The 23,951-nt window shown below is 40.3% G+C and overlaps 1 protein-coding gene across 11 annotated transcripts; it reads right to left on the reverse strand.

The window, feature by feature from the left end:
• Positions 1-859: 859 nt before the first annotated feature.
• On the reverse strand, positions 860-21,857 carry PPP1CC (protein phosphatase 1 catalytic subunit gamma; the record flags this gene model as incomplete). 11 transcript variants are annotated; one of them, XM_079717332.1, is made up of 8 exons in its annotated part: positions 860-1,239; positions 2,125-2,185; positions 3,434-3,568; positions 3,779-4,002; positions 5,325-5,429; positions 10,016-10,246; positions 11,141-11,269; positions 21,803-21,857. In XM_079717332.1, 8 exons carry the CDS (start codon positions 21,855-21,857, stop codon positions 1,169-1,171), a joined length of 1,011 nt encoding a protein of 336 aa, XP_079573458.1. The 11 variants fall into 11 exon arrangements, with proteins under 11 accessions (XP_079573458.1, XP_079573459.1, XP_079573464.1 ...); XM_079717333.1 differs by having other exon boundaries at positions 5,325-5,422; positions 10,012-10,246; XM_079717338.1 differs by having other exon boundaries at positions 5,325-5,387; positions 11,138-11,269.
• Positions 21,858-23,951: the final 2,094 nt, after the last annotated feature.

Here is a 23,951-nt window from a genome sequence, read left to right on the forward strand (position 1 = left end):
CCAAGCCCAATGGGTTATAAATGGCCCAATTGTACAACTTTATAGGATTTTGAAATCCTACAAGTGATACAATTGATAATGTCCAGGGCATAGGTTAAAGATTTATGAAACTGACACCAATTATTGTTCATCATCTTCTTCTTGTAGTCAAAGAGATCTGGGAGAATATCATAAGTAAAATAATGCAAACTCTGAATTTGTCACAAACATGGAGCAGGAAGGAGCTAGAGCTCACAAGGTCATCCTCCTTCAAGTCAGGAGCACACTGGGGATAAGGACACAGCCTATGCCTCAGGGCCAGAACTTGTAGTGCAGACTTTGCTCTTCTCTCCACAAGCAAATGTCAGTTCAAACAATCCCTCACTAGGAGGTCCTCTCCCAACTCCCTAAGAGACATCAGTTTTTGATAAAAGAAAGTGCTTTTCAAATGATACTCTCTCCACCCACTTTTAATGTACTCGAGAAATACGCATTTGACACACTTGTGACAAATATAAAAGGACACAACACTGTGTTCCATATGAATTAGGGAAGGGAGAAGAGAGCAAAGATCTGTGTATAAAAACACTGGTGGATGATTTATAATAATTTAAAAAGTAGCTCTTGAATTTTACTGCCAAGTTCAAATGAACCCAGATAAAAAGAAAACTATGGATACAGATGATGTCACAACTCACTAAGTCCCACACCTCCCTAAATAGTAGGGGAAGACAGTTCAATCTCACTGCTCTACTTCAGAAACTTAGTTATATCCAGGTAAGAACTCGAAGAACATGAGCATCCATATTATAATCCATCTTGGAAAACAGACTATTTGAAGGAAGACAAATCCAAGTTGAAACTGTGTGGTTTCCAGAGCAATTTATTCATTAAAGGCTACTCAATATGCCATCGACAGTTCTCCTGTGTGTATTGTGCTGATAAACGGACACTGAGAGAATTTAACAAGTTCATCATTTAATAAGTCTGAATTTATTTTCACCACATGGTATTATACATGGTCATCTGTTGAAACATATTTCTTTTTAACAGATCTTAGTTTAAAAAAGTCATAGATACTGTGAGTTCTGTATAAACTGCTGGATAGTAAGTTAGTTCCTTTGTTTTGACGTATAAGCCTCAACTTCACTGCAGAATAAAGAATGTAGGCCAAAGAAAGCATAATCAGTCACTCGTATAGAACAGTATTGTTTCTATAATTTGAAGCTTTCTGAATGGACGGGCTCAGGCCTGATGTAACTGTAAAAAGATTACTTAATGAATAGGCTATATGGAAATCGTACAAAATGTTATTAACTTTAATCATTAATAGCTTAAACAGCACTATATTACTAATTGCTATTCAAACTCAAAAACCTGTTTTTGAATCCCCATAAAGGCGGCAGATGTACACAACCATGCCACCTTGTACTTAGGGGGGTGTCAATATATATTTCAACAGAAACTTTGGCTTCAGGAAGAGTCACAAACATTTAAAATAATGGCTTTAATCGTCATTTTAAGTATATCGCAGGGGAAAGTGTGCTTTAATTAAATATACATACCAGTGATGCTGGCAAGGTTGAAAGTTACTCCTAATGTTGATAGCTATAAAAACTAGCTTGTACATAAGACAATGAGAAAAAAAGCAATCCCTTTGAAAAAAAACAAAAAAGAGTTCACAGTGGTTTGTATCCAACAATATGCATTTTATGACAATAACATGTACAGATTGAGCACCCTAGGGCTCTCTTTATATCCTAAAGAAAGTGAGCATTTACATTATTCATGGGCTGTACTGAATTAAAAAAAAGATCAGTTGTACACTCACCCCTTAGAAAGGATAAAATGTCCTGGGGTGTACAGCTTTAACACCATCATTAAAGTTGTTTGCAAAAAGGAACAGAGAACTAAACAAAACAAAACATTTTTCCTTGGGAGTGGAGAGTCTTTCATTTGCTGTTATAACCAGCAAATACTATTCATTAAGTCAAACATGGAAGGGGGGGCCCACAAACACTTTTTGAGCAGGCTGACCAATACACATCACACTTTTAAAAACGAAGGGTATACACTGTATGTTACAAGTCCGAACTAGGCAGTGTCAAAATGACATCTATTTCTTTGCTTGCTTTGTGATCATACCCCTTGGAGGTGTTACGGGCCTCGTGGCATTCGGCTTCTTTTTTTCTGCAGGTTTTAAAATCTGCAAGGATTCAAAAGACCATGCATTTTAGGAAATGCACTCAACCTCAAATCTTAAATTTCACTCAAATCTTTTGTTCAGAAAGTTTTTTGTTTAAAACTGACCCAACAACTTGGAAGTCCCCACCGGCATATTAATACAAACCAAGCTGACAAACATTTTGGTAATAAATGCTCTGATGAACAGCTAAGATATATGAGCTGAACAAATTATTTTGCCTATGGATAAAATGACAATTTTTGGAAGTCACACCTTTAGGTATCCCTTCTGATGTGTGTGTGGGGGGGAGTTCTTTAGAATAGTGTCCCTCAAACCCCTAGGGCAGCAGTTCCCAACCTTTCTGGCACCAGGGACTGGTTTTGTGGAAGACAATTTTTCCACAGGGCGGGGCTGGCGGCGATGGTTCAGGCGGTAATGCAAGCAATGGATGAGGAGCGACGGGGAGCGCGGCAAATGAAGCCTCAGTCGCTCACCCAGTGCGGCCCAGTTCCTAACTTGGCCCCGGGGATTGGGGGGTTCCTAACTTGGCCCCGGGGGTTGGGGACCCCTGCCCTAGGGAATCGTGTCACAATCTCTGGGAGCTGCAAGCTCTCCCTGATACTTGGTTAAATACAAAAAACACCTGTTTTAAATTCAGTTAACTGATGACTGCCTCATGACTTCAGTGGCTGTATTTTTGTTATGATTGGGCTAGCCTGAAGTCATACAAGTTTATTCATAACAAGTGAATGAGAAAAAGATTGAGGTAGACTTTATGTGTAAATGATTCTTTTGTGCCAAGTGAAGGCCAAATGATGTCATGGTGAATCAATAAGAGGTTTTATAGAAATTAGACTAGAGAAAAGTGGTGGGAGAAGTGAGTAATTACATAGCACATCTGGCACATGGCAGTCAGTACTACTTTCACGTGCAAGTGGTGATTTAATTTTAGCTGAACGTTGCACTGACACTGTAGTTTTAGACTTATAGTAAAGGAGCCATAAGCATACGAAGCTAATATATTGTGGTCTTTATGCACTTAAATAATGTAAAAACAGTTAAATTCAACACTGGAGGAAGGGTTCTATGATAATTTTTTTCCTTTAAAAGGAATTCACTCATTACTGAACTAGGACAAACACCAGTTAAGGGAAAATAAAAATTCAGTCTACTCAACATAAATGAATAGTAGGCAGAAAGTAGCATTTTTTAAAAAATCAGTAAAATTCAGACATAATAAAAGGAAACAATGCCGAAAGCATCCTCTACCTGAAAAGAACACATTAGTGTTTCATCCACACTCATCATGGCACCTGCATTGTCAAACTCTCCACAATAATTGGGTGCAGAAAACAGAGTGACCAACTGCCTCTTTGCAAAAAATTCATATCCATCTTCAACCACCTTGGAGAGAAAACATTTTCAGTATAAGGAGGTGCAAATTTTAGGTGGGTAAAACCACTCTTCAGTTTCCCGTTGAGCCTGATATCCTGTAGGTCACACTTCCAGAGACGTTTTGTATAAATAAGCAATACCTACCCACCAAAATCAACAAGGAGAATCTGTGCTCATACACATGCTCTTAAGTGTACATGTAAAATTCAAAATCAATACCTGATGGGCTCTACATATAAGATCCAAATCATGCTTATGGAGAAATTTTGCAACCACTTCTGCACCAAATGTGAAGGACACTCCTCTGTCATTTTCACCCCAGCCTAAGACATCTTTATCGGGGTCAGACCACAAAAGATCACAAAGAAGACCTTGATCTGGTACATCAGTTGGTCGCATAATTCGCCGAATCTGCTCCATAGATTGAAGATCTGGTGATAAACCTATTAAACGGAAAAAAAAAATTGAAGAAAACAGAACTTTAAAAAGGATGTTAGACCTGCTGTATAAAAAAATAAATAAAATAAAATTCAAAAATTCAAAATAATAATAATAAAAATAAAGGCTCATGTAGCAATGCTCCTTACCACTTAAAAAAAAATTAAAAAAAATAAAATAAAAACGATGTTACCACTTTTAACAGATCCATTTGTCTACAGAGACACCCAGTGACTCTTACAAAGGCTTACATTAAATCTTTGCTACGTTTTCTTATTTAGCTTTGGTTAAAAAAAGGCGGCGGGGGGCGGGGGTGGTGCTTCCCTGGTGGCGCAGTGGTTGAGAGTCTGCCTGCCCATGTAGGGGACGCGGGTTCGTGCCCCGGTCTGGGAGGATCCCATATGCCACGGAGTGGCTGGGCCTGTGAGCCATGGCCGCTGAGTCTGCACGTCCAGAGCCTGTGCTCCACAATGCGGGAGGCCACAACAGTGAGAGGCCCGTGTACCGCAAAAAAAAAGAAAAAAAAAAGGCGGCAGGCTCTGTCTGGAACTTATTACATGCACTAATTTGCAAGGCACAATGTGCTTAAATAGCATATGGAAAGTTACCTCAACATAGAGAGCACCCTGCTGACCATTTGTAGTGACTGGGCATAGAGGATGCAGACACTTAGGTGATGTAGCTTTCTAGGAAACCAGCGCTGTCCAAGGACCATAAAATCTATCACACCAGCTCAGATGTAGCTGACTCTCATGAGTTTAAAATCACGTGCCCAACTCTACCAAAACCAGTTTAAGTATATAAGGAAGGCAGGGATAGTGGATTTACTAAAATATAGTGAGTTGGCTCTTTGATGGTTGTCTAATTTCTGACCACAGATGAAAAGAAATCCTCTTTGCAATTATTATTTTAATTACATCATATACAGCACAACCACCAAGCAAAATAACTTTTAACATCTAAGTCGAAAAATTTCTGAAAGGAAAGGATCAAAAACAGACCAAGGGGAAGTCTATTCACATTTTCAGTATCCTAGCGGATCTATGGTACAGCATATTGTTTATTTTATATTCAAAAATCCTTTTGCTCTATTTTCAAAGCTGTTACAGAACCCTTAATTCCCTGTAACAAATCAATTGGGTACTCTGGACTTGTATCCAAATGATCCTGGATGTGCCAGAGTGGACCCAAGATGTAACACAGCAATATAGGAGTTACCTGACAGAGGAAGTTATCCCAATGATAACTCATTGGGATGATAAATATCAAAGTGTACACTCCTTAGAAGAGATCAAAATCTATGTGGAATTAAAATCAGCCCGCATACCTCCATGACAGCAGAATATTTTCTCATCCACGATGGCTGCTATCGGTAAACAGTTAAAGCAGTCTGTGAAAGTTTTCCATAGTTTAATGTTATATCTTCTTTTACCTGTAAAAATTTTGGGATGGTTAAAAAGAGACTGGTGTTCTGTAGGTACATTCCCTCAGGACAAGTCCTCCAAGGCAGGTTCTGACTACCTTAAGTAAACAAAAACTATGCTTTTATTAAAAAAGAGAGAATCAGATATATATAATACTTGGAGATGTCTGATTTATAAGCAACAACTTACAGTTTCATATGAAGTATTTAAAAATTCCATGGAAGTCTGAAATCAGAATTCTAGATATAATGATTAAGGATAACCATTAAACCTCAACAATTATTTGATAACACCAAATCTGTTTGACATCTAGTCTGTTTTGTCCACTCTCAACCTGAAAGTAGGTTCCTATTTCTAAAGGCAACTAAGAACAACTCACACATGTGCCATTATATTCTTCCTTCTGAGGAAGCCTCTGAGAGTTAACACCCATCTCATCTACCACCACCCTCAATAAGCTACTGGAACCATTTAATTCCCAGCCCCCCTAAATATTCTAGTAGGAAGCACAACGACTACAGAGGAATACAGACTGCTTATTGCAGGCACACCAGGATAACCCTAACATGCTGCACAAACACTGAGAATGCCCCCCCACCAAAAATGTTACAGGGTGGTTTATATTCCCACCTCACCAACCCATATATTCCATGCATTCTGGAGTCACTGTGTGCTTTGAACAGAAGCATACCTTTCAGGTACTGTTTCCACAGGAAAACTATGTTTTGAGTAAAAAACCCACTCATAAACCCTGGAAATACAAATCTTTCTGAATTGGATGAGGAAGACCCAATTGTTAGGGTGCCTTCATCTCCTGTACACTCCATACTAAAAAACACCAAAGGTTAAAAGCACAATCTTACTCCTAAACCAAGTTTGTCCTCAGTCTCTTCTCCATTTTTATCCTGTGGATACTGAAAGGTTTACAGCTTTCAATGTACCCTTTCTTTTGAGTCCGACAAGGGCCCAAGCAACAGGCTTCCTGAACCCCATCTTCCACTCCACTGTAAATCAAGTCAGGGAGAAAGTTTAGCACAGGTTTGAAGCGCAATGCAAATTCAACAAACATTTGACTTCTCCCTTTGCAGAGGAGGATTTTTGTTTTTTCTCCTAATAGTTTATGTTTCTCTATGACTGGGTATAACCCTCACCATGGTTCACCCTGTTTTGTATTTCTTTGGAGGCCACTAATTCCCTTTGTCTCATATCTTCCTTCACTGGAGTTTTCTGGAAGCCTAACAGAATTCCTCTCTACAAAAGCCTGAAGGGGAACCTGTGCACCTCCAATTTCCAACAATGGTAATAATACAAGAACAGGGCTGGGCTGTCCTAACCCCTATGTATAAAAGTGATTTGGTTCTGTCTACATTTTCTACTGAAGCCGGTCTCTGAACAACATTCCAATGGCTCCCCTGGATTTTTCCTTTGCTCAGATGCTGCATTTGCCAGTGCCAACAGATTCTCTTCCTTCTTGAAGTGTGCTTCACTCCTTGATTCTTTAGTTTCACAACGCACTCCAGCTACTCTTATGGATTCCTTTGCTATTTTTGTTGGCTTCTCTATCAAAAATTAAGATCCTTGGGCTTCCCTGGTGGCTCAGTGGTTAAGAATCCGCCTGCCAATGCAGGGGACACGGGTTCCAGCCCCGGTCCGGGAAGATGCCACATGCCGTGGAGCAACGAAGCCTGTATCCCGCAACTACTGAGCCTGTGCTCTAGAGCCCACGAGCCACAACTACTGAGCCTAAGTGCCACAACTACTGAAGCCCGCCCGCCTAGAGCCCGTGCTCTGCAACAAGAGAAGCCACCGCAATGAGAAGCCCGTGCACCACAACAAAGAGTAGCCCCTGCTCACTGCAACTAGCGAAAGCCCATGCACAGCAACAAAGACCCAATGCAGTCAAAAATAAACAAACTAAAAAAAATTTTTAAGATTCTTCCTCCTGTTGTCTCTGAGCATCTTAACTAAGTTCTGGGCTCCTGCTTCCTCTCCTCTCTACACTTCCTCCCTAAGGCCACTTCAGACCACTAGGAGCATCTGGCTCCAGGATTCCTGGATAATTGCCAAGGTCTCTTCAAGCTTCCAAATCCTCAGATTCTGAGCCAGAACCCCTAATGCAGTTTCCTATTACTATAGACCAGACAGCTCTGTATCAGAAAAGGATAACACACATCCACATTTTATCCAACAACAGATACCTTGGCTTTTCCAGGACTACAGTCATAAAATGGGGGGGGGGCGGGGGGGGAATTGTAGCACAGAGTGCTTGTTACACTTAGGAAATAATTCTACCACATAAAACAGTGGTTTTTAAATTGTTCCATGACAATTTCCATTTGAATAAAATTTTTCAGTACAATAAAATTTTAACAAAATTATCAAGGTTTTAAAAAAAAAGTTGGCAAAGCATCAACTGAAAGCCACCTAAGTCAAGAACACTTTTAGGCCCACAAATAGACTGGGTGGCAAATTCTACCTGCCTGATGGGAGAGGCGAAAGCTGGAGTACAAGGTCATTACATCAGTCTTGAGGACGAACAAGAGTCAAAACTGATTCCAATCAGTGCTGACCTTCTAAATCATAGGGCCTCACATTAAACAGAAACAAAAATGATGTAGCCAATACCCTTAGACTAGGATATATGTCACAACGAAGAGATCTTATGGATTTGAACTTCATTAATGAAAACATTAAAATACTTGCTAACAGCTGTGTAAAAAGGAACCTGTTCTAAAAAGTAGTATCTGTAACAAATACCTGAAACAAAATGTTATAAAATTCTCTGCCTCTCATTGCATTACCTAAGGAGTACTGACTGCCTTACTAGTACTTCTCTAATAGACTCATTGTCAATATCAAGTATCTTTCCTGACCAACTCAGGTGTCCCAGTCAGTTCAGAACCCACAGTATTTTTCTTCTTGGTAATCCCTCCTGCCTCATCCTGTTTTGTTTTGTTTTTAATTGTTTACTGAAGTATAGTTAATTTCCTCCAGCCTCATCTTATGAGCTGGGTCTCAGGGCCATAGGCATACATATATAGTCATGTAAGAGGTTGCGAGTACGAGGGCTAAGTCTATAAACATAACCTTTCTAGCAATGTACTTCTAACAAATACACTAGCTGAACACATCTATATGAAACTGAGATGGAAAAACACCATACCCTGAGAGACTATAGGTTATTATTACAGTCTAGGGGAGGGTCACAGTGACAGTGCTTTACCAGTCTTGTTATAATTATACTGGCAAGTGCTAGTAATTCAAATTCCTTTTCCTCCCAGCCTGAACTCTCCTGCTGGCAGAAATGATGAATACAAAAGGAAGATAGAGGTAAGGATTTTTTTTAATTAAAAAAAAAAAAAATTTTTTTTTATAGTTACTTAAAAACAGCAGCACCAACAATAAAACTCTCCACCAAAACTGATTATTTTCAAGGCTTTAAGAAACTTGTTTCTGGGACTTCCCTGGTGGCTCAGTGGTTAAGAATCCACCTGCCAATGCAGGGGACATGGGTTCGAGCCCTGATCCGGGAAGATCCCACATGCCACAGAGCAACTAAGCCCGTGCGCCACAACTACTCAGCCTGCGTTCTAGAGCCCGCGAGCCACAACTACTGAAGCCCACAGGCCTAGAGCCCGTGCTCCACAACGAGAAGCCACTGCAATGAGGCCCGTACACTGCAACGAAGAGCAGCCCTGCTCTCCGCAACTAGAGAAAGCCTGTGAGCAACAACAAAGACCCAACTCAGCCAAAAATAAACAATTAAAAAAATAAAATAAAATGAAATAAAGAAAAAGACTCTTGTAAAAAAATAAATAAAAATAAAAGGCTTATTTCATTTAAAAAAGAAACAAAAACTTGTTTCTGTCAATTATCAACTCAAAGTGCACCTCAACTAAATAATCCAAAATGGGTCATAAAATGTATGAATTATACAAATATTTTTAATTAGCTTCCCCCCCAATTCTGTTTTCTCCTTTCAGCACAATTTCAGATAGTAACTGCTATTTTTCCTGGGGTGCAGATGTGCCAGAAGGAAAAAAACTACATTACAAAAAGTAATTATTTGTATATTGCAAATTTCCATTTATATGAAATGTCTAGAAAAGGCAAACCTATAGAGACAGAAAGTAATTAGTGCTTGCATAGGGCTGTGGTGATGGCTGCATAACTATGAATTTACTTAATCACTGAATTGTACACTTAAGATGGATGAGGTTTACAAAATGAGATTTTATCTCAAAGCTGTCAAAAACGAAGCTAATTATGTGGACAGATTCTGAGAGTTGTACTAAGAATTAAATTATCTGTGACTATTCATCACAAAAATTATCTTAAAGAAATCACCACTGTGATCGCTACTTCCTAATCTAATCATCACATCATACAAGAATCCAGGGCATTATTATACGGCAATGAGTGCTATTATTTTACACCAAGAAAGAAAACCAGGATAAAAACAGGTTAATGAAATAGTAAATATGAGAAATTACAACACTACATCTAAACTCGCAAATCCTAACAGAAATATGTTCAGTTTATGACCAAGAATCTCAATTTGAGTAAATCTTCCTTAGACGTAGAAAGTACTTACATTCATCATAAAATCCATAAATTCTATTGATGCTGGCACATTCGTGGTTTCCTCTGAGAAGAAAAAAATTCTCGGGATATTTGATTTTGTAAGCCAATAAGAGGCAGATAGTCTCCAATGACTGCTTTCCCCTGTCCACATAGTCCCCAAGAAACAGGTAGTTGCTTTCTGGCGGGAAACCACCGTACTCAAAAAGTCGAAGCAAATCATAGTATTGTCCATGGATATCACCTAGAAGCAAGAATTTTGTTACATAGTGTCTTCATACATATAGTCCAAACCACTAACATTACTAATTTCCAAACTTGTATCATATTTATTAGTTCAACTGAGCTTAGTGATAATTTTAAGTGTATCCAGCCTCTCACACAAAACTCAACTAATTGAGACTTTATTTTATGGAAAGGATTATTAATGCCTAGGCAGGGCTTCTTGCCAAGTAACACGGTTTTCCTTTCAGGTTGGCTGATCAATATCAGATCTCCGACAGCTCAGTCTCTGGGGATCATGTCAGCAGAAGTGCTGCACTCTTAACAAGCCCTGGCCCGGTGTGAACAAAGGTGTACACACACTACACCCACCAATGCATCTGGCTTTCAATGTCTCCCTGCTAGATAATGCCAAAGAGCATTTTACTTAAAAACAAAAACAAACACCACAAGATTCATCAATGCAGTCAAATATGTTAGAAGAATAAATACAGCATTTCTCAGATAGAGTTTAGTTTTTATACCAGTTATCTGCATCTATCATGTAGAAACAGAACTACAAAACGGCATATTTTTAGGCATAACCAGTGTTGCTTTAAGCTTAAATATAATCCCTATATACTCATAATTCAGGCCTTTTTTTAGCTCTCCATTCTGTTTCATTTCTTTCCTTTCTTCTGCAATGTTTATATTCGTTTAGTGAAATAATTTTAAGAAAATGCGAAGCACATCTAAGCACATTAAGTCCATTAGAGGTATTTATTCTAAGGCTACAATTATTTAATTTTAAGTAGTTCCAGGTTACTCATAAATAGTAAATAATTTTGTTGGCTAACACAAGGTCATCTATATATCCTTGACTCAGTCAATCAATCACGTAACCAAAGATAACTGTTAGTGTGCCAAAACTTACCACATATTTTGAGTGGTGCTTCAAGTTCTAGTAGGATAGGCTGACTAAGAAAGATCTCTCTGGACTTTAAGCACAGTCCTCTGATTTCATTCTCCTGTAGCTGGACATTCTTACCAGGCTTGGACCCTCTCACTGTAGGGGAGAAAAACCCCAATTTAGTCAAGAGAAGTCAAAATAAGATTTAATGTAAAAATTAAAAATATCGGAAAAGGTAGAAGTTTTAAATAAAGAGGAGGCAAAAACATAGTTTAACTACTTTCTGGCTGGGCTTTATTTTCAGGACACTTATAAAGAACATGATTTTAATGCCTAATTAGAATCTTAAAATCTTAAGACAGGATTTCAGAGATTTAATTGCATTTTCTACACCAAGGTAAGACTTCTTTACAGTATCCTGATCAAGGGGTCATCCTCTCTTGTGTATGAATAGTGTTAGAAAAGTCTTATTATCGCTTGCGAAATCAGACTCCCCCTGGGCACAGCTCAAGGCCTCAGTTCTGCATCCAAGACATACAATTGGCCTGGTTCACCTATAACCCGCCCACCAGGCCAGCTCTTTTTGCCTCTCATCTTGTCTTCCCTTCTCCAGCCTTATAAATGAATTAGTATTTGTGTAGCAGGAGATTTTAGAGATTGTCATGTTACTGAGTTGGTTCTAAGAATTTCTCGTTTTAAAATGTGAGATTGGAAATGCTCAGATCTCCCCACTCAATCAGTGTTTTTCAGAGGTCCACAGGTCTCTCAAGGGTCCCAGATTTATCTATGAAAAAACTTAAGTGTTGTTTTCATTTCATTAAAACACACTGTATGCTTGCTGTGCATTATTTTGCTGTGCAACTTTCTGGGCCTGCATTTGTGAATACAATCATGCCTCTACAGGGCAAAGGATGTCAGCATGTGCTGTGAGAAAGGTTTCCTAGTAATTTGAACAGATAAAAATTGAGAAAAGGCAAAAAGAAATGGCACAGTACCAAGTGTCCTAAACTCCCAAGTGCCCGCATCAGAGCACTCTGAGTTCTACTTACTATCAAAGTGAAGTACAAGATATCCTCTGGCCTTATAACAATTCATTTATCAGCAGGTAAGTAGTAGTAGGAAATAAAATTCTGTTTTGATTCCAGTTGTAACAGACTAGACAGTTATTAAATACATAAAAAATAGCACTGAATTGCTAAACTTACCTTAATTTCACAGTTATGAACTGGCCTGCTTGCCAAAAACTCGCAATCAAAGTCTTAATACTTGTTATGTACAAAAGATTTATGAAAGCAAGCATTCTCCAAATTAGAATTGAAGCAAAAACACCGGACCAGACTAAATACAAAACTAAGGCTACATCTTTCCACCATTAAACCCAATATAAAGTGATGAGCAGATTAAATCAATGCTGTTAATTTAAATTTTATCAGTTTTGGAGGCTTTGTTTGTATTCAAAATCACAAAATCATTTGGCCTAATAGCTGAACAAGAGCAACAGGTTTAACTGGTTTGTACTCTAGCTTTGTTCTGTAAATATCTAAGTAACATTACACAGTAATAAAAACTACAAGTAAAAAGCTCTGATGTCTGTTGAGAATTTTTTCCCATTAAAAAGGGCTGTGTCCAAGTTTGAGAAATATTGTCTTAGGGGAAGCCATCCTTCAGCCTGAATAGCCACTGAAACTGAATTCCCTGAAGAAACAAGTTTTGAGCAGAAATGGAAGGGTGTTATTTTTTTTCAATGAAAGACAATAAATAAGAAAGCATGACACGTGAGAAGAGTCCAACTCTTGAAGGGCACAAAAAAAAAGAGAAAATGTTGAGTGTGCTGAACTGGGAGCCAGAAGCCCCAAGTTTCTGTCTTGATTTTATAGCTTGGGCAAATCACCTCTCTGGACCCCAAAATATGTAACTAAACTAAACGACTGCCAATCTCATTCTGATCAAATATTAAGAAACAAGAAGCAATTAAAGGGAAAGCATAGTAAGGATAATCTTTTGAGGGAATTATTCAAAATAGACACGTATATAATATTTACAACAGCAACTGAGCTATCTGTACAACAAAAAATGATTTTTTTCCCAGAACCAAAGTAATTTTTTCTCTCTAGACACACAAAGGAGAGAGTTCAAGAAACACTCCCAATGAAAAGATAGTGGGATCCCTCCTTCACTGGCCAGAAAACCCCAATCATTAGTGATTTTACCACAAGTCAGCCAGAAGTTTGGGCAGACTGCCCAAAAGGAAACTTTATTTTTGGCTAGGGGACTCCTAGATGCTTCTGGTTTCAACTGGAATCTTTTTCAGAAGAGCCCCCACACCTGTAAGTGAATAGCCCACTCTAAGTCTTTTGGGAGAATATGTAATAACTGACTTACACCTATAAGGAACACACAGGCTATTCTTTTAATATGAATGCTATCATATTACACCAATGCATCAGATTAAATCAATGCTGCTAATATAAATTTTACTGGTTTTGGAGGCTTCCCACTACCACCATTAGACAGAGTTCATGGTAATTTTAGTTCTCTTATTCTGTTTGTCCCTCAAGTGGGAGTGTACAGAGATTAGTAAAGAACAATACTAACAATTTAAAAAGTATTCCTAATGTGGAGTGAGGATTTTTTTTTTTAAATTGGGGTACTGTTGTTTCACAATGTTGTGTTAGTTTCTACTGTACAACAAAGTGAAGTAGAGATCCCTGCGCTATACAGCAGGTTCTCATTAGTTACCTGTTTTATACCTCTTAGTTAGTGCGGTCTGTGTTAATCCCAGTCTCCCAATTCATCCACCACCCACCCCCCGCCCCTTGGTGTCCATAGTTTGTTCTCTACCTCTGTGTCTCTACTTCTTCTGCCTTGCAAACAGGTTCATCTGTACCATTTTTCTACATTCCACATATATGCACTGGAGTGAGGATTAAATGCAGTTTTTCCAGAATAAATCAAGATATATTTTATATTTGATGAACAGCACTCATTAAAAACAGCACAGTCCCAAAGCTTCTTAAATTCCCTACAATTAGCTCAAAAAATAAAATTATAAAAATAGAAACTGCCAAAACCATCTACCAACTGGCGAATACCTGCTTATCTTTCGTGACTGCTTAGATATCACTTCACTCTGGAAAACCTCTCTTAGCCATCTCCTCTTCCCTCAACAAGCCTGCTTTATGCTTTCTGAAATTCTCTCACAACACCTGGTCACTGCCCAGCACACACTGTGTATTATAATTGCCAGTCTGCTTCCACCTATTCATCTGGACCTCCTGGTAGAGTGTAAACGCCAGGACCACACCACTTGCTCTGCAGTGTACATGCCCATGGTCAGTACATGGTAGGTGCACAAAATGTGTTGCATGGATGAAGTCTGAATAAATCTCTGTTAATTTGTGGCATTCCAATTAGCGTGCATTCCAAGCTATATACTTTTTTTTTTTCTTTTCTGCGGTACGCAGGTCTCTCACTGTTGTGGCCTCTCCCGTTGCGGAGCACAAGCTCCGGACACGCAGGCTCAGCGGCCATGGCTCACGGGCCCAGCCGCTCCGCGGCATGTGGGATCTTCCCGGACCGGGGCACGAACCCGTGTCCCCTGCATCGGCAGGCGGACTCTCAACCACTGCGCCACCAGGGAAGCCCCCAAGCTATATACTTTTGATTAGCAAAAAACAAGAACAAAAATTGTCCGTGCCTTAAAATTACAAAGCAATAGTGTCATTTCCCCATAGGCTTTACTAGAGTTTCTAGTTGTGAAAATTTAGGATTACTCTTAAATTTCAAGTTGAAGATAATTTATGCAACAGAAGATAAAGATTTCAAAATGGGTTTTGGCAGTCTGAGTGAACACTGCAGACATTTCTTAAAAATGGCCTATTGGCTAACAGCATAAAAATCTACTTTCACTATTTTCAGTGTCCATCAAATAGAATCATGCATTAGTTGTAGCTAACACGAACCGAGCACTTCCCAGGCTTTATACTGCCATTCAACACAACAATCCCATGACGTTAGGCACTGTCACTTTTTTGGGTTACAGGCTCGAAGAGGCTCAGTAACTTGGTCCAAGATCACAGCGCTTGTAAGAAGGACACCAGGCCCCAACTGATTCTAGGTCTGAAGCAGTGCTTCCAGCAGACCACCCTCCCAATTAAGAATTTGTTCTTCATCTTGAAAATAAGTTTAAAATATACGGTATTAACTTAGAAACAAAACAAATGAAAGCAAGTAAACTAGCACATAACTGTTTTTGTCATTTTACAAATTCATAAGCAATAATAAACATGAAAAAGTGAAAAAAAAGGAATTTCTTCTTCATTAAGCTTCTAAACCAAAGGAGTTTTTATAGGACAAACTACTGAAACTCCAACAATCATTGCTCCCTAAGAAAAATTTGATATGGGATATAAAATCATAAGGCATCCTTACATATAGGAAGCATTAAATAAGAACTAAATGATGTAATCTGTTTAAGACTTTCAATATTCATTTTTACCATGCTTCATTCAAATATTCAACAAAATAGTTGCTAGGCACCACTACATGCCAGACCCTGTGTTGGATGCTGGGGATACCTGGGCAACAGGACAGACAACTCTGTCCTTTTTCTTGAGAGGTTTACATTCTAGTGGAGGATGCATAAAATAAGACAAACTAGGTAACCGCAGATTATTATAAATGCTGTAGCTAAAACTAACCATCCATTAAAAACTATAAAACTAAAAGTTTATCTCAGGGACATCTTCAATACCATTAAAAACACAAAGGCTTGAATATCTACTTTATCGCTATTAGCTACAAAGAAAAAATGCAAACAGTACAGCTCTGCTCAATAAAATCAGTCACTACTTCGTGGTTTAAAACCCTCACTGTGCTCTGTGCATGATGGGAGAAACCTACACAAAAAGGAGACCCTAGGTGGGAAACTCAAGGGCTGTCTCCTCATGATACCTTCCTAAGTAGTAGTTCAAATTGCATGTATCAAATTATTTCAACAATTGCCAACAGAATCCAAAATATTCCAACAAATAAGAATTCCATTTTCCAGGTGGAATGTTTCTCATAAGTCCAGGTGCTAGGCACTGCATGGAAATAAAATCAGCAGGCACAGTGAACATACGTAGGTTAGTGATTGATATACCAAAACGGTCAACTTAGATCTTAAATGTGTGACTTCTCTTTCTCTCTCTCTCTCTTTTTTTTGCTGCACCGTGCGACTTGTGGGGGAACAGCTTATGGGATCTTAGTTCCCAGACCAGGGATTGAACCCGAGCCCTCGACAGTGAGAGCTCAAAGTCCTAACCACTGGACCGCCAGGGAATTCCCAAACGTGTGTTTTTTGAGCGAAAACTTTTCTTTATCTGGTTAAAATGGTAGATTCCGGAAAAAATGCACTATGGCTGTTACCAGCAAGGACTGCTCTGTTCTGACTTATCTGATCATTTATTTATCTGGCAAATCACTAACATGAGCACGTGATAAAAACTCCCATGCAATTTTACTGAAAACAAACTGATAAAAACCTGATATAATAAAAGAATGCCATTGGTGATTATTTGCAATGCCAGCTTTTTCTCACAAAACAACATTAACTTTTCTGACAGCCTGGTAACAAAGCAGAGATGAAAACCATAGAGGGAAATTTAAGACTACTCTGGGATTATTTATGAGGAATAAGCAAGTGTTCTTCTTGCCCCTTAACTGTTAAAAGAAGATCATAGACAAGGAAGAGCATACCCACCAAAAAGCCTCAGCTGAACTATAATCAAGTTTTAAAACCTAAAACTGGCACAAGCGGTGTAAAAATAAATCAACAGAGATTTTGCTAATAAGATAATCCTATTAAAGTAGGTGGCAATCTTAACAATATGCCACATCGTATTCATTTCAGTGACAATCAATAACCTCACAGTATCTGACAGATTTAGGAAAATAAAACCTCAAACCAAAACAAACAAAAAACAGTGAATATTTGTAACATTAAAACTTTCCTGCAAACAATGAAGTTCTTTTCTACAAAAAATATAAGCCACAAAAATGTTAATCGAGAATCACTTGGTTTCTCTGCAAAGTCACCAGCAGGAAGACATCCACTTTCTGGCCATCTTAATTTCTAAACCACTCCTCCCCCATCCTGACTTTCCTAACTGCTGGTGTTATACTTTGGGCATTTAAAGGTGACACCAATTTTCTCAAGGCAGATAATCAGGATATAGCTGCAAAACACTGTCTATTGCTCTCAATAAAGAACCTTGAGTTTTCTACACCTAGAGTGAAGCCAATTTATTGAAAAATGTTTAACTCTCTACAGTCTAGCCACCAATTCTGATAAATTACCACTGATTAGACTTCACATCTGAACCTACGTTTGTAATGAGTGGTTTTCATTTTCATAAGCCTTAATATCAGTGACATACACTCTCCTCTAGATGAGGGATGCCAGTAAACCCCAGAGTAGGGGTGAAATTGGATATTTCAGATAAAACATCAAGACCATTAAGTAAATCATCTATTTTTACATGCTTTGGATACAGTGGTCTGATCCTAAAACATAAAAATTTGTCCCAGAATTCTATAAACTCCAAAGAGATTGAATCCTTCCTTTTTCTTCTTGAATAAGATTTTCCAGCTTCCTCATTTACAAAGCAATTCATATCAGAATATTATCTCCTTCACAATTCAATCTTTAAGGTCTACTAACAGCCGTGATGGTAGGTTAAGTGAAATGATTTCCCTGCTTCAAGATCAGTAATCCTCACCCTAGTCAAGCAGACTGACTGGCAGTGGCACATACTTTTGCAGAATAAGTTATTATAGGACTGCAGTTTCCCAGATATAAAACAATCTCACCAACCTCTACTGCAGACGGGCTACCAATGCATGGCGCAGCATGGCATGCATTTCCCCAGCTTGGAGGAGGAAAGCCTGGCCTCCTGCTCCTGGGGCTAACATTCCCTCCCTCAAGCACAACAGAATGACACACACCATCCCGTCAGATTTCACTGCTGGGGCTAACATTCCCTCCCTCAAGCACAACAGAATGACACACACCATCCCATTAGATTTCACTGCTGCCTCCTGCTACTGACAGGCGAGGAGGCACTGTGGGCACAAGGAGAGTAATCCTTTCATGCCGTGGTTTCGGATTGGTGCAAGCTGCTGATCGTGCCTCTAAAAGAGCTTTCTTGCCTTACCTTATAGGAGAGGACGCGGCATACAACTGACATGCGGGAGGGGTGGGAAGAGCAGGGGGCTCACAACACAGACTTCTTGTAATTTAGAGTATTAGTAACACAGTACTTTAATATTAGTGTCTTTATCAGCAAAATGCCCTATGATCATTGATTCCAAGAAAAGCCTCTAATGGGTGAAATTATCTGATGTGTAAAGAAAAAATAATTGCAGAGGTCTCATTAGGAAAGATTTTTTTTTTTCCTTTGGTCAGCATTTTAAGATTTTATTTTCTTTTTGCCATTACAATTGTCCTTTATTATCTTCAGGACCCCTGTCTTTTAAACATTGCAATATAAACATATTTCATTTCACACCGAAAATCTAAACACACGGGTTACTTTTACAAGTCAGAGGATTAAGTTAGTAAACGCTGTCTGAGGGCCAGGGCAGAGGTCATATTTAAATCACTAAAGCAAGTCAAGCAATTGTGCAGAGCTTGGCACAGTCTTTCAGTTTGACAATCGCCACCTTCAGAGCCAAGATGCTTCTGGCAAATCAGGATGTGAAAACAAGTTACAACTGCCTGCTCTGCAAGAAAATCGCTAGCCATCACCGCTCCCTGAACGAGATCACTTACAAAGTTACTCTGCCTCAAACCTCACTTTTCTCCAACACAGTAGGACTATGAGACAAACCAGAAGCTGGCTTATTCCCTAAATCCAAAGTTTTACTGTGCAGTTATTTAAATAAGTGAACATGAATGATACGAAGGAGTGACAACCTTAAGGTTTTATCACCCACAAGGCAGAGATCTTCTGCGGTGGGTTGCAGAAGTGATGCCTCCTTAAGGAAAATTCACTAAAAAGTTTAGAGTAGAAAAGAACTGCAAAGCTGTAGTGACTAAAATCTAAAACCAACACGGTATTCTCTTAAATAAGACTTCACTTTTGAATGGTCTTTTTAGTACTACTACCGAACTACTTCTCACTTAGCTTGTACAGTCCCCCACCTTAAAAAAGGAGACAGTCTCTAACATGTAAACAATTCTAACAAGGCCACAAAACTCACATTTCCCTCCATTTTCAGACATACTCAAATCTTAATTAAAATTTTTACAGGAAAAAGTTTGTGGGGCATTAAAAAAAAGGAATCACAGAATTTATTATCAACCTTTTCTACCCTGGATTATATATATACTCAATGGATCATTTTCAACCGTTTCTCTGCCAATTTAACATTGACTAGAAAAGAAGGAAATTTACGTCTGTTGAGCAGCTAGCTTATTCCCGAGGAACTAAAACACAATGCTTTATTAATTTCAATGAAAAAAATGAAATGTTAAAAAAATCTGGTTTTCAAGTACAAAACATGCATAGAAATTATTAATAAACAAAGATTGATCTCATTATAAATGATCCAAGTTTATCAAGGCAAATTTCTTGGCACAATTTAAAAAACAAGATTAAAATTAACAAAATGTTATATGAATACAAGAGTTATGGGCAACCCTGGACTTAACAAGACTTACCTAATCTTAAAATTCTAATGTTTCTAATCCACAGATTCCATTTTTTCCTGCCTTCTCAACGAAATAAAGCCAGCTCTTAACTAGTCGCACGTGTCCCTGCATAGATATGCAGAATTTACAATTTCTGAATGAAAAAAAAATTTTTAAGTTCTTTTCTTATTGCAAACTGTTTAATCCGTTTCTGACCCACTGTTGCCTCACATAAATCAAAGAACTGTAGTAACTAGCATTAGAAGTGTGGTTCTTCGGTTTGCAGGGCAGAAGTTGAAACACAGATGTAGAGAACAAGCGTATGGATACCAAGGGGGGAAAACCCCAGGGGGTGGGGATGGTGGTGTGCTGAATTGGGCGATTGGGATTGACATGTATACACTGATGTGTATAAAATTGATGACTGATAAGAACCTGCTGTATAAAAAAATAATAATAATAAAAAAGAAAATAAATACATTCATGAAGGTGCAAAAAAAAAAAGTGTGGTTCTTAAATAAATGCCAGGTACTGAACAAATAAGGTTTTCACCCACAATGGCAGCAACATTTCAGGGGTCTATTTAATGGGTTTTTCTTTTAAGAAACTATAAAATGAAAATACCTTACAGAGATTAAGAAGAGATATTTTTAGGAGTTTCATTCTAATGACTTAAACAAAAGATCTGCAAATTCTAACACCAGAACTGTCCAACTGTTTATGCTCTCGACTCCATCTCTCACAGCATTTATAGTCCAACAATACTGTAGAAATGTACAAAGACAAAAAGCAGTTAAAACTCAGCCAAATCTACATTATCCAGTATTCAAATTAAGAAAGGGATGTGAATTCTTTCAAAGTTTGGAATTAGATGTTAGTATTGATAGATGTGCTCTGGAATTTGGGGGGTGGTGAGGGGTGATTTCATTTCGGCGTCCCTCCTTAAAATCCGAACTAACTTCATCCGTCTCCCACATCAATATAAATCAATTGCCAGGCACCTCACGAGTCTCACAGCCAATATTTAAGATTTGTTTTAACCTTTGCTCAACCACTGGACACCTCCTTCCTTCATACATAGGGTGACTTGAATGACTTGTAGCTCCTGGCTGCCTGGGTTTGAAACTTGACTGTTACTGTGTGACCTTGGTCAAGTGACTTCACTTCTTTGAGTCTTATTTTCCTCTGAAAAACAGTAAAAAAATAATAGCACCTACCTCGTAAGGTTGTTGGGAGTATTACATGAAATCTGTAAAGTCCTCCAAAAAATGCCTGACACACAGTAAGCGCTTTAAAAGCGCTGGCTAATATCATAACTGTATTTATCCGATGAACGCAAAGCGCTTAACACAGAGCCTGGCACACTGGAAAGATCCTAACGAAACTGTCATCACTGCTGGCTTCTCGGTTCAGAGGCACGTTCAGAAAAGACCGCGGAGACCTCTTCAAGATAAGGACAACTTAAAAAGAGTATTTGGAAGGGCAGGAGGAGATGAGTTCCAATATCCCCTTGAGATACGAACGTTCGTCACCAAATAACAAGTAATGGGCCCCTCGACCCCAGCCTCACAAAAAATATAAATGAGCAGGATAGGAAAGAAGCCCCAAGCCCGGTGGAATCCATATCCCCATCGTGTTGCTTTCCAAGAGAACGAGGACCAGAAAGTTCGTAACGTGCCGTCCTGTAAGTTGGACTGGGCCCCCAACCTTCATCCAAAGATTGGTCGGGTGTGCGGGGCGCACTGGGGTACGTACCGGAAACGTGGGGGTGGGGAGCGGAGTTTTCAAATTTCAAGGCTAGTAGAAAGGCTGCACCCTCGTGCAATGAATGAGTGGAGCCAGGAGTGTCCGCGGGTTGGCCCAAGTGCGGAACCCCGGGCAGCCTCCCTCCCGCTGCAGCCCCCGGCCCGCGGGCGAACTCGCGGGGCTCACTCCTCTCGGCGCCGCAAGTCCAAAAGGCCTCCCAAATCCCCCTCCCCCCGCGAGTCCCCGGAGCCGCCCGCCGCCCCCTTCACCTTCCAGCAGCCGTTGGATGATGCTGTCGATGTTGAGCTTATCTATATCCGCCATCGCCTTCCCACCGCCGACCCTCCCGCAGTGGCGCCGCCGCCGGCTCGCGCCCGGGATTTACACCTCCTTTCCCACGCCACGAGCACAGAGATGGTGGTGGTGGCGGCGGTGGCAAAAGCCGCGGCGGGTCCCCCCCAACCGCCCCACTCCCTGCTTCCTCCTTCTCTCCCCACTGGAACCACGAGAAGAACAAAATGGCCGCCGCCTCCTTAGCCAGCCTCGGACGGCGCACGGATGCGCGCGGGGAGTGCAGCGGCCCGGCCGGGACTTCTTTATGGGCCATAGGGCACCAGGGAGGGGGCGGGGCCAGAGCGCGGGAAGGGGGCGGAGACTGCGAGCGTAACTGTGATGGCGCGCGGAATCCTTCCGCCAAACGGGCCGAGCAAATAGGCCCCCTGGCGGGAGCGTGAGTTACAAAGTTGCACGCGGGAGTTGGGGTTGGAGGAGAAAATGCAGCTGTGTACCCGACGATTGCGGGCTCCGCGGGACGCTGTTCACTGGGGCCAGGTTTTGCAGACCTGGTCATGTGAAAAGCCCACGGAGGGGATTCGGGAGTCCTGGAATCTCCCCTTAAGTTAAATCTGGGGTGGAGGTGAACAGGGAGGATAATAAAGAGAGGAAGGTTGACTTTATTTGGTTTCAGATTTGCTGGGATTTGGAGGAAAGGAATGGTTTATTTGATGACTAATAAAGAAACTCCTCTCCTAGGTAAATAAAAATGTTAACAGTTATTCTTTCTGAGTGGTGGAAATATGGGTATTTGTACGTTTTTTGTGCGCTCTGTAACTTACATTTGGGGAAAAAAATTTTTAATCCACCCTCAAAAAAATTTTATCATCCCTATCTTTGGATTGTCTTTCTTGAGCTCGGGAAGTTATATAATCATCGGAACGGTTACCCTGATTCCAGCCAGAACGAAGATGAGCGAGCGTGTGCTGCAGATAAAGGGAGAATTTGCAGATTTCGCGCGTCGGAGCTCGAGGCCGGAAGAGAAGAGCGAGTGTGCATCCACGGGCATTGCGGGCGGGTCCCGGGTTCTACAGACACCCCGGGAAACTTTGGCCCATTTCCTTTGGCTTCCCAGTCTCCCCAAGTGCATCTCTCTCTAGGAGACCCCTCCAAAGTGTGCCACCTCCGGGGGCTATATGTCTCTTCTAGCTTGGTTTTGAAGTGCAGTTTACGCTCAGCAAACACAACTGCTTTCTTGCATCCTGTCTTTTTCATTTAACTGCTTTTTCCTGCAGCGCTTCACAGTTTGCAAAGCCCTTTCCCTCCCCCTAGAGAAATTAATTTTGTTTCTCAAGGCACGCAGGATGCACGAATTCCCATCCTGAAATGCCATCGAGGTGATTGCACCACCCGGGCATCCAATCTCAAAATCGGTGTTCCCCCCGCCCCGGGGGGGCCCAAGCGGTGGTGGGGCCCAGGCTCCTTGCACAAGGACCTATGGCCTCCCTGCTGCCAGCTTGGGGGCGTTAGGATTCAGAGCTCCCCTTGCTTGGCTCAGCTGCTCACTCCACTTTCCCCAGTCACCAACTCACTCTCCCGCGCTGTAGCTCTGTTCACCAGAAGACACACAAGTGTCATTTGTCAGCCCAAGGCACAGAGCCCAGTTGGTGACATCAGAGTTGATGCCCAGAGCCGCTGTGAACAGCTGGCTGTCAAGGTCAGGGTGGCTCTCCCTGGAGTCCACGAGACTTTGGGCTCCTCCAAAGCGCATTGTGGCAATGGCAATTAGAGCAGGAATATCAAAGACAGCGATTCATTCAGCAAATATTTATGGAGCACCTATTCTGTGCCAGGCATTGTTCTAGGCGGAGAAGCAGGGGTGAGCAAGAAAGACAAGGCCCTTCTCTCATGGAGAGTCATCTAGTAAGCCAGACAGACAAAAAAAGACGCAAATAAAAATAGCAGCTTCTGATAAATACAAGTGGAGAAAAACAAACACTGCACTTGTTTTCTTTGTATGTGTCAAAAATTATCTCACTGAATCCCCAAGATAATCCTAGGAATTATGTACTATTCCTAGCACACCCATTTTACAGATGAATTGAGACACAGAGGCTAGGTTGTTTGCTGAAGGTCACACAGCTA

The sequence above is a fragment of the Hyperoodon ampullatus genome, assembly GCF_949752795.1.
Source record: "Hyperoodon ampullatus genome assembly, chromosome: 13".
Classification (NCBI taxonomy): Eukaryota; Metazoa; Chordata; class Mammalia; order Artiodactyla; family Ziphiidae; genus Hyperoodon; species Hyperoodon ampullatus.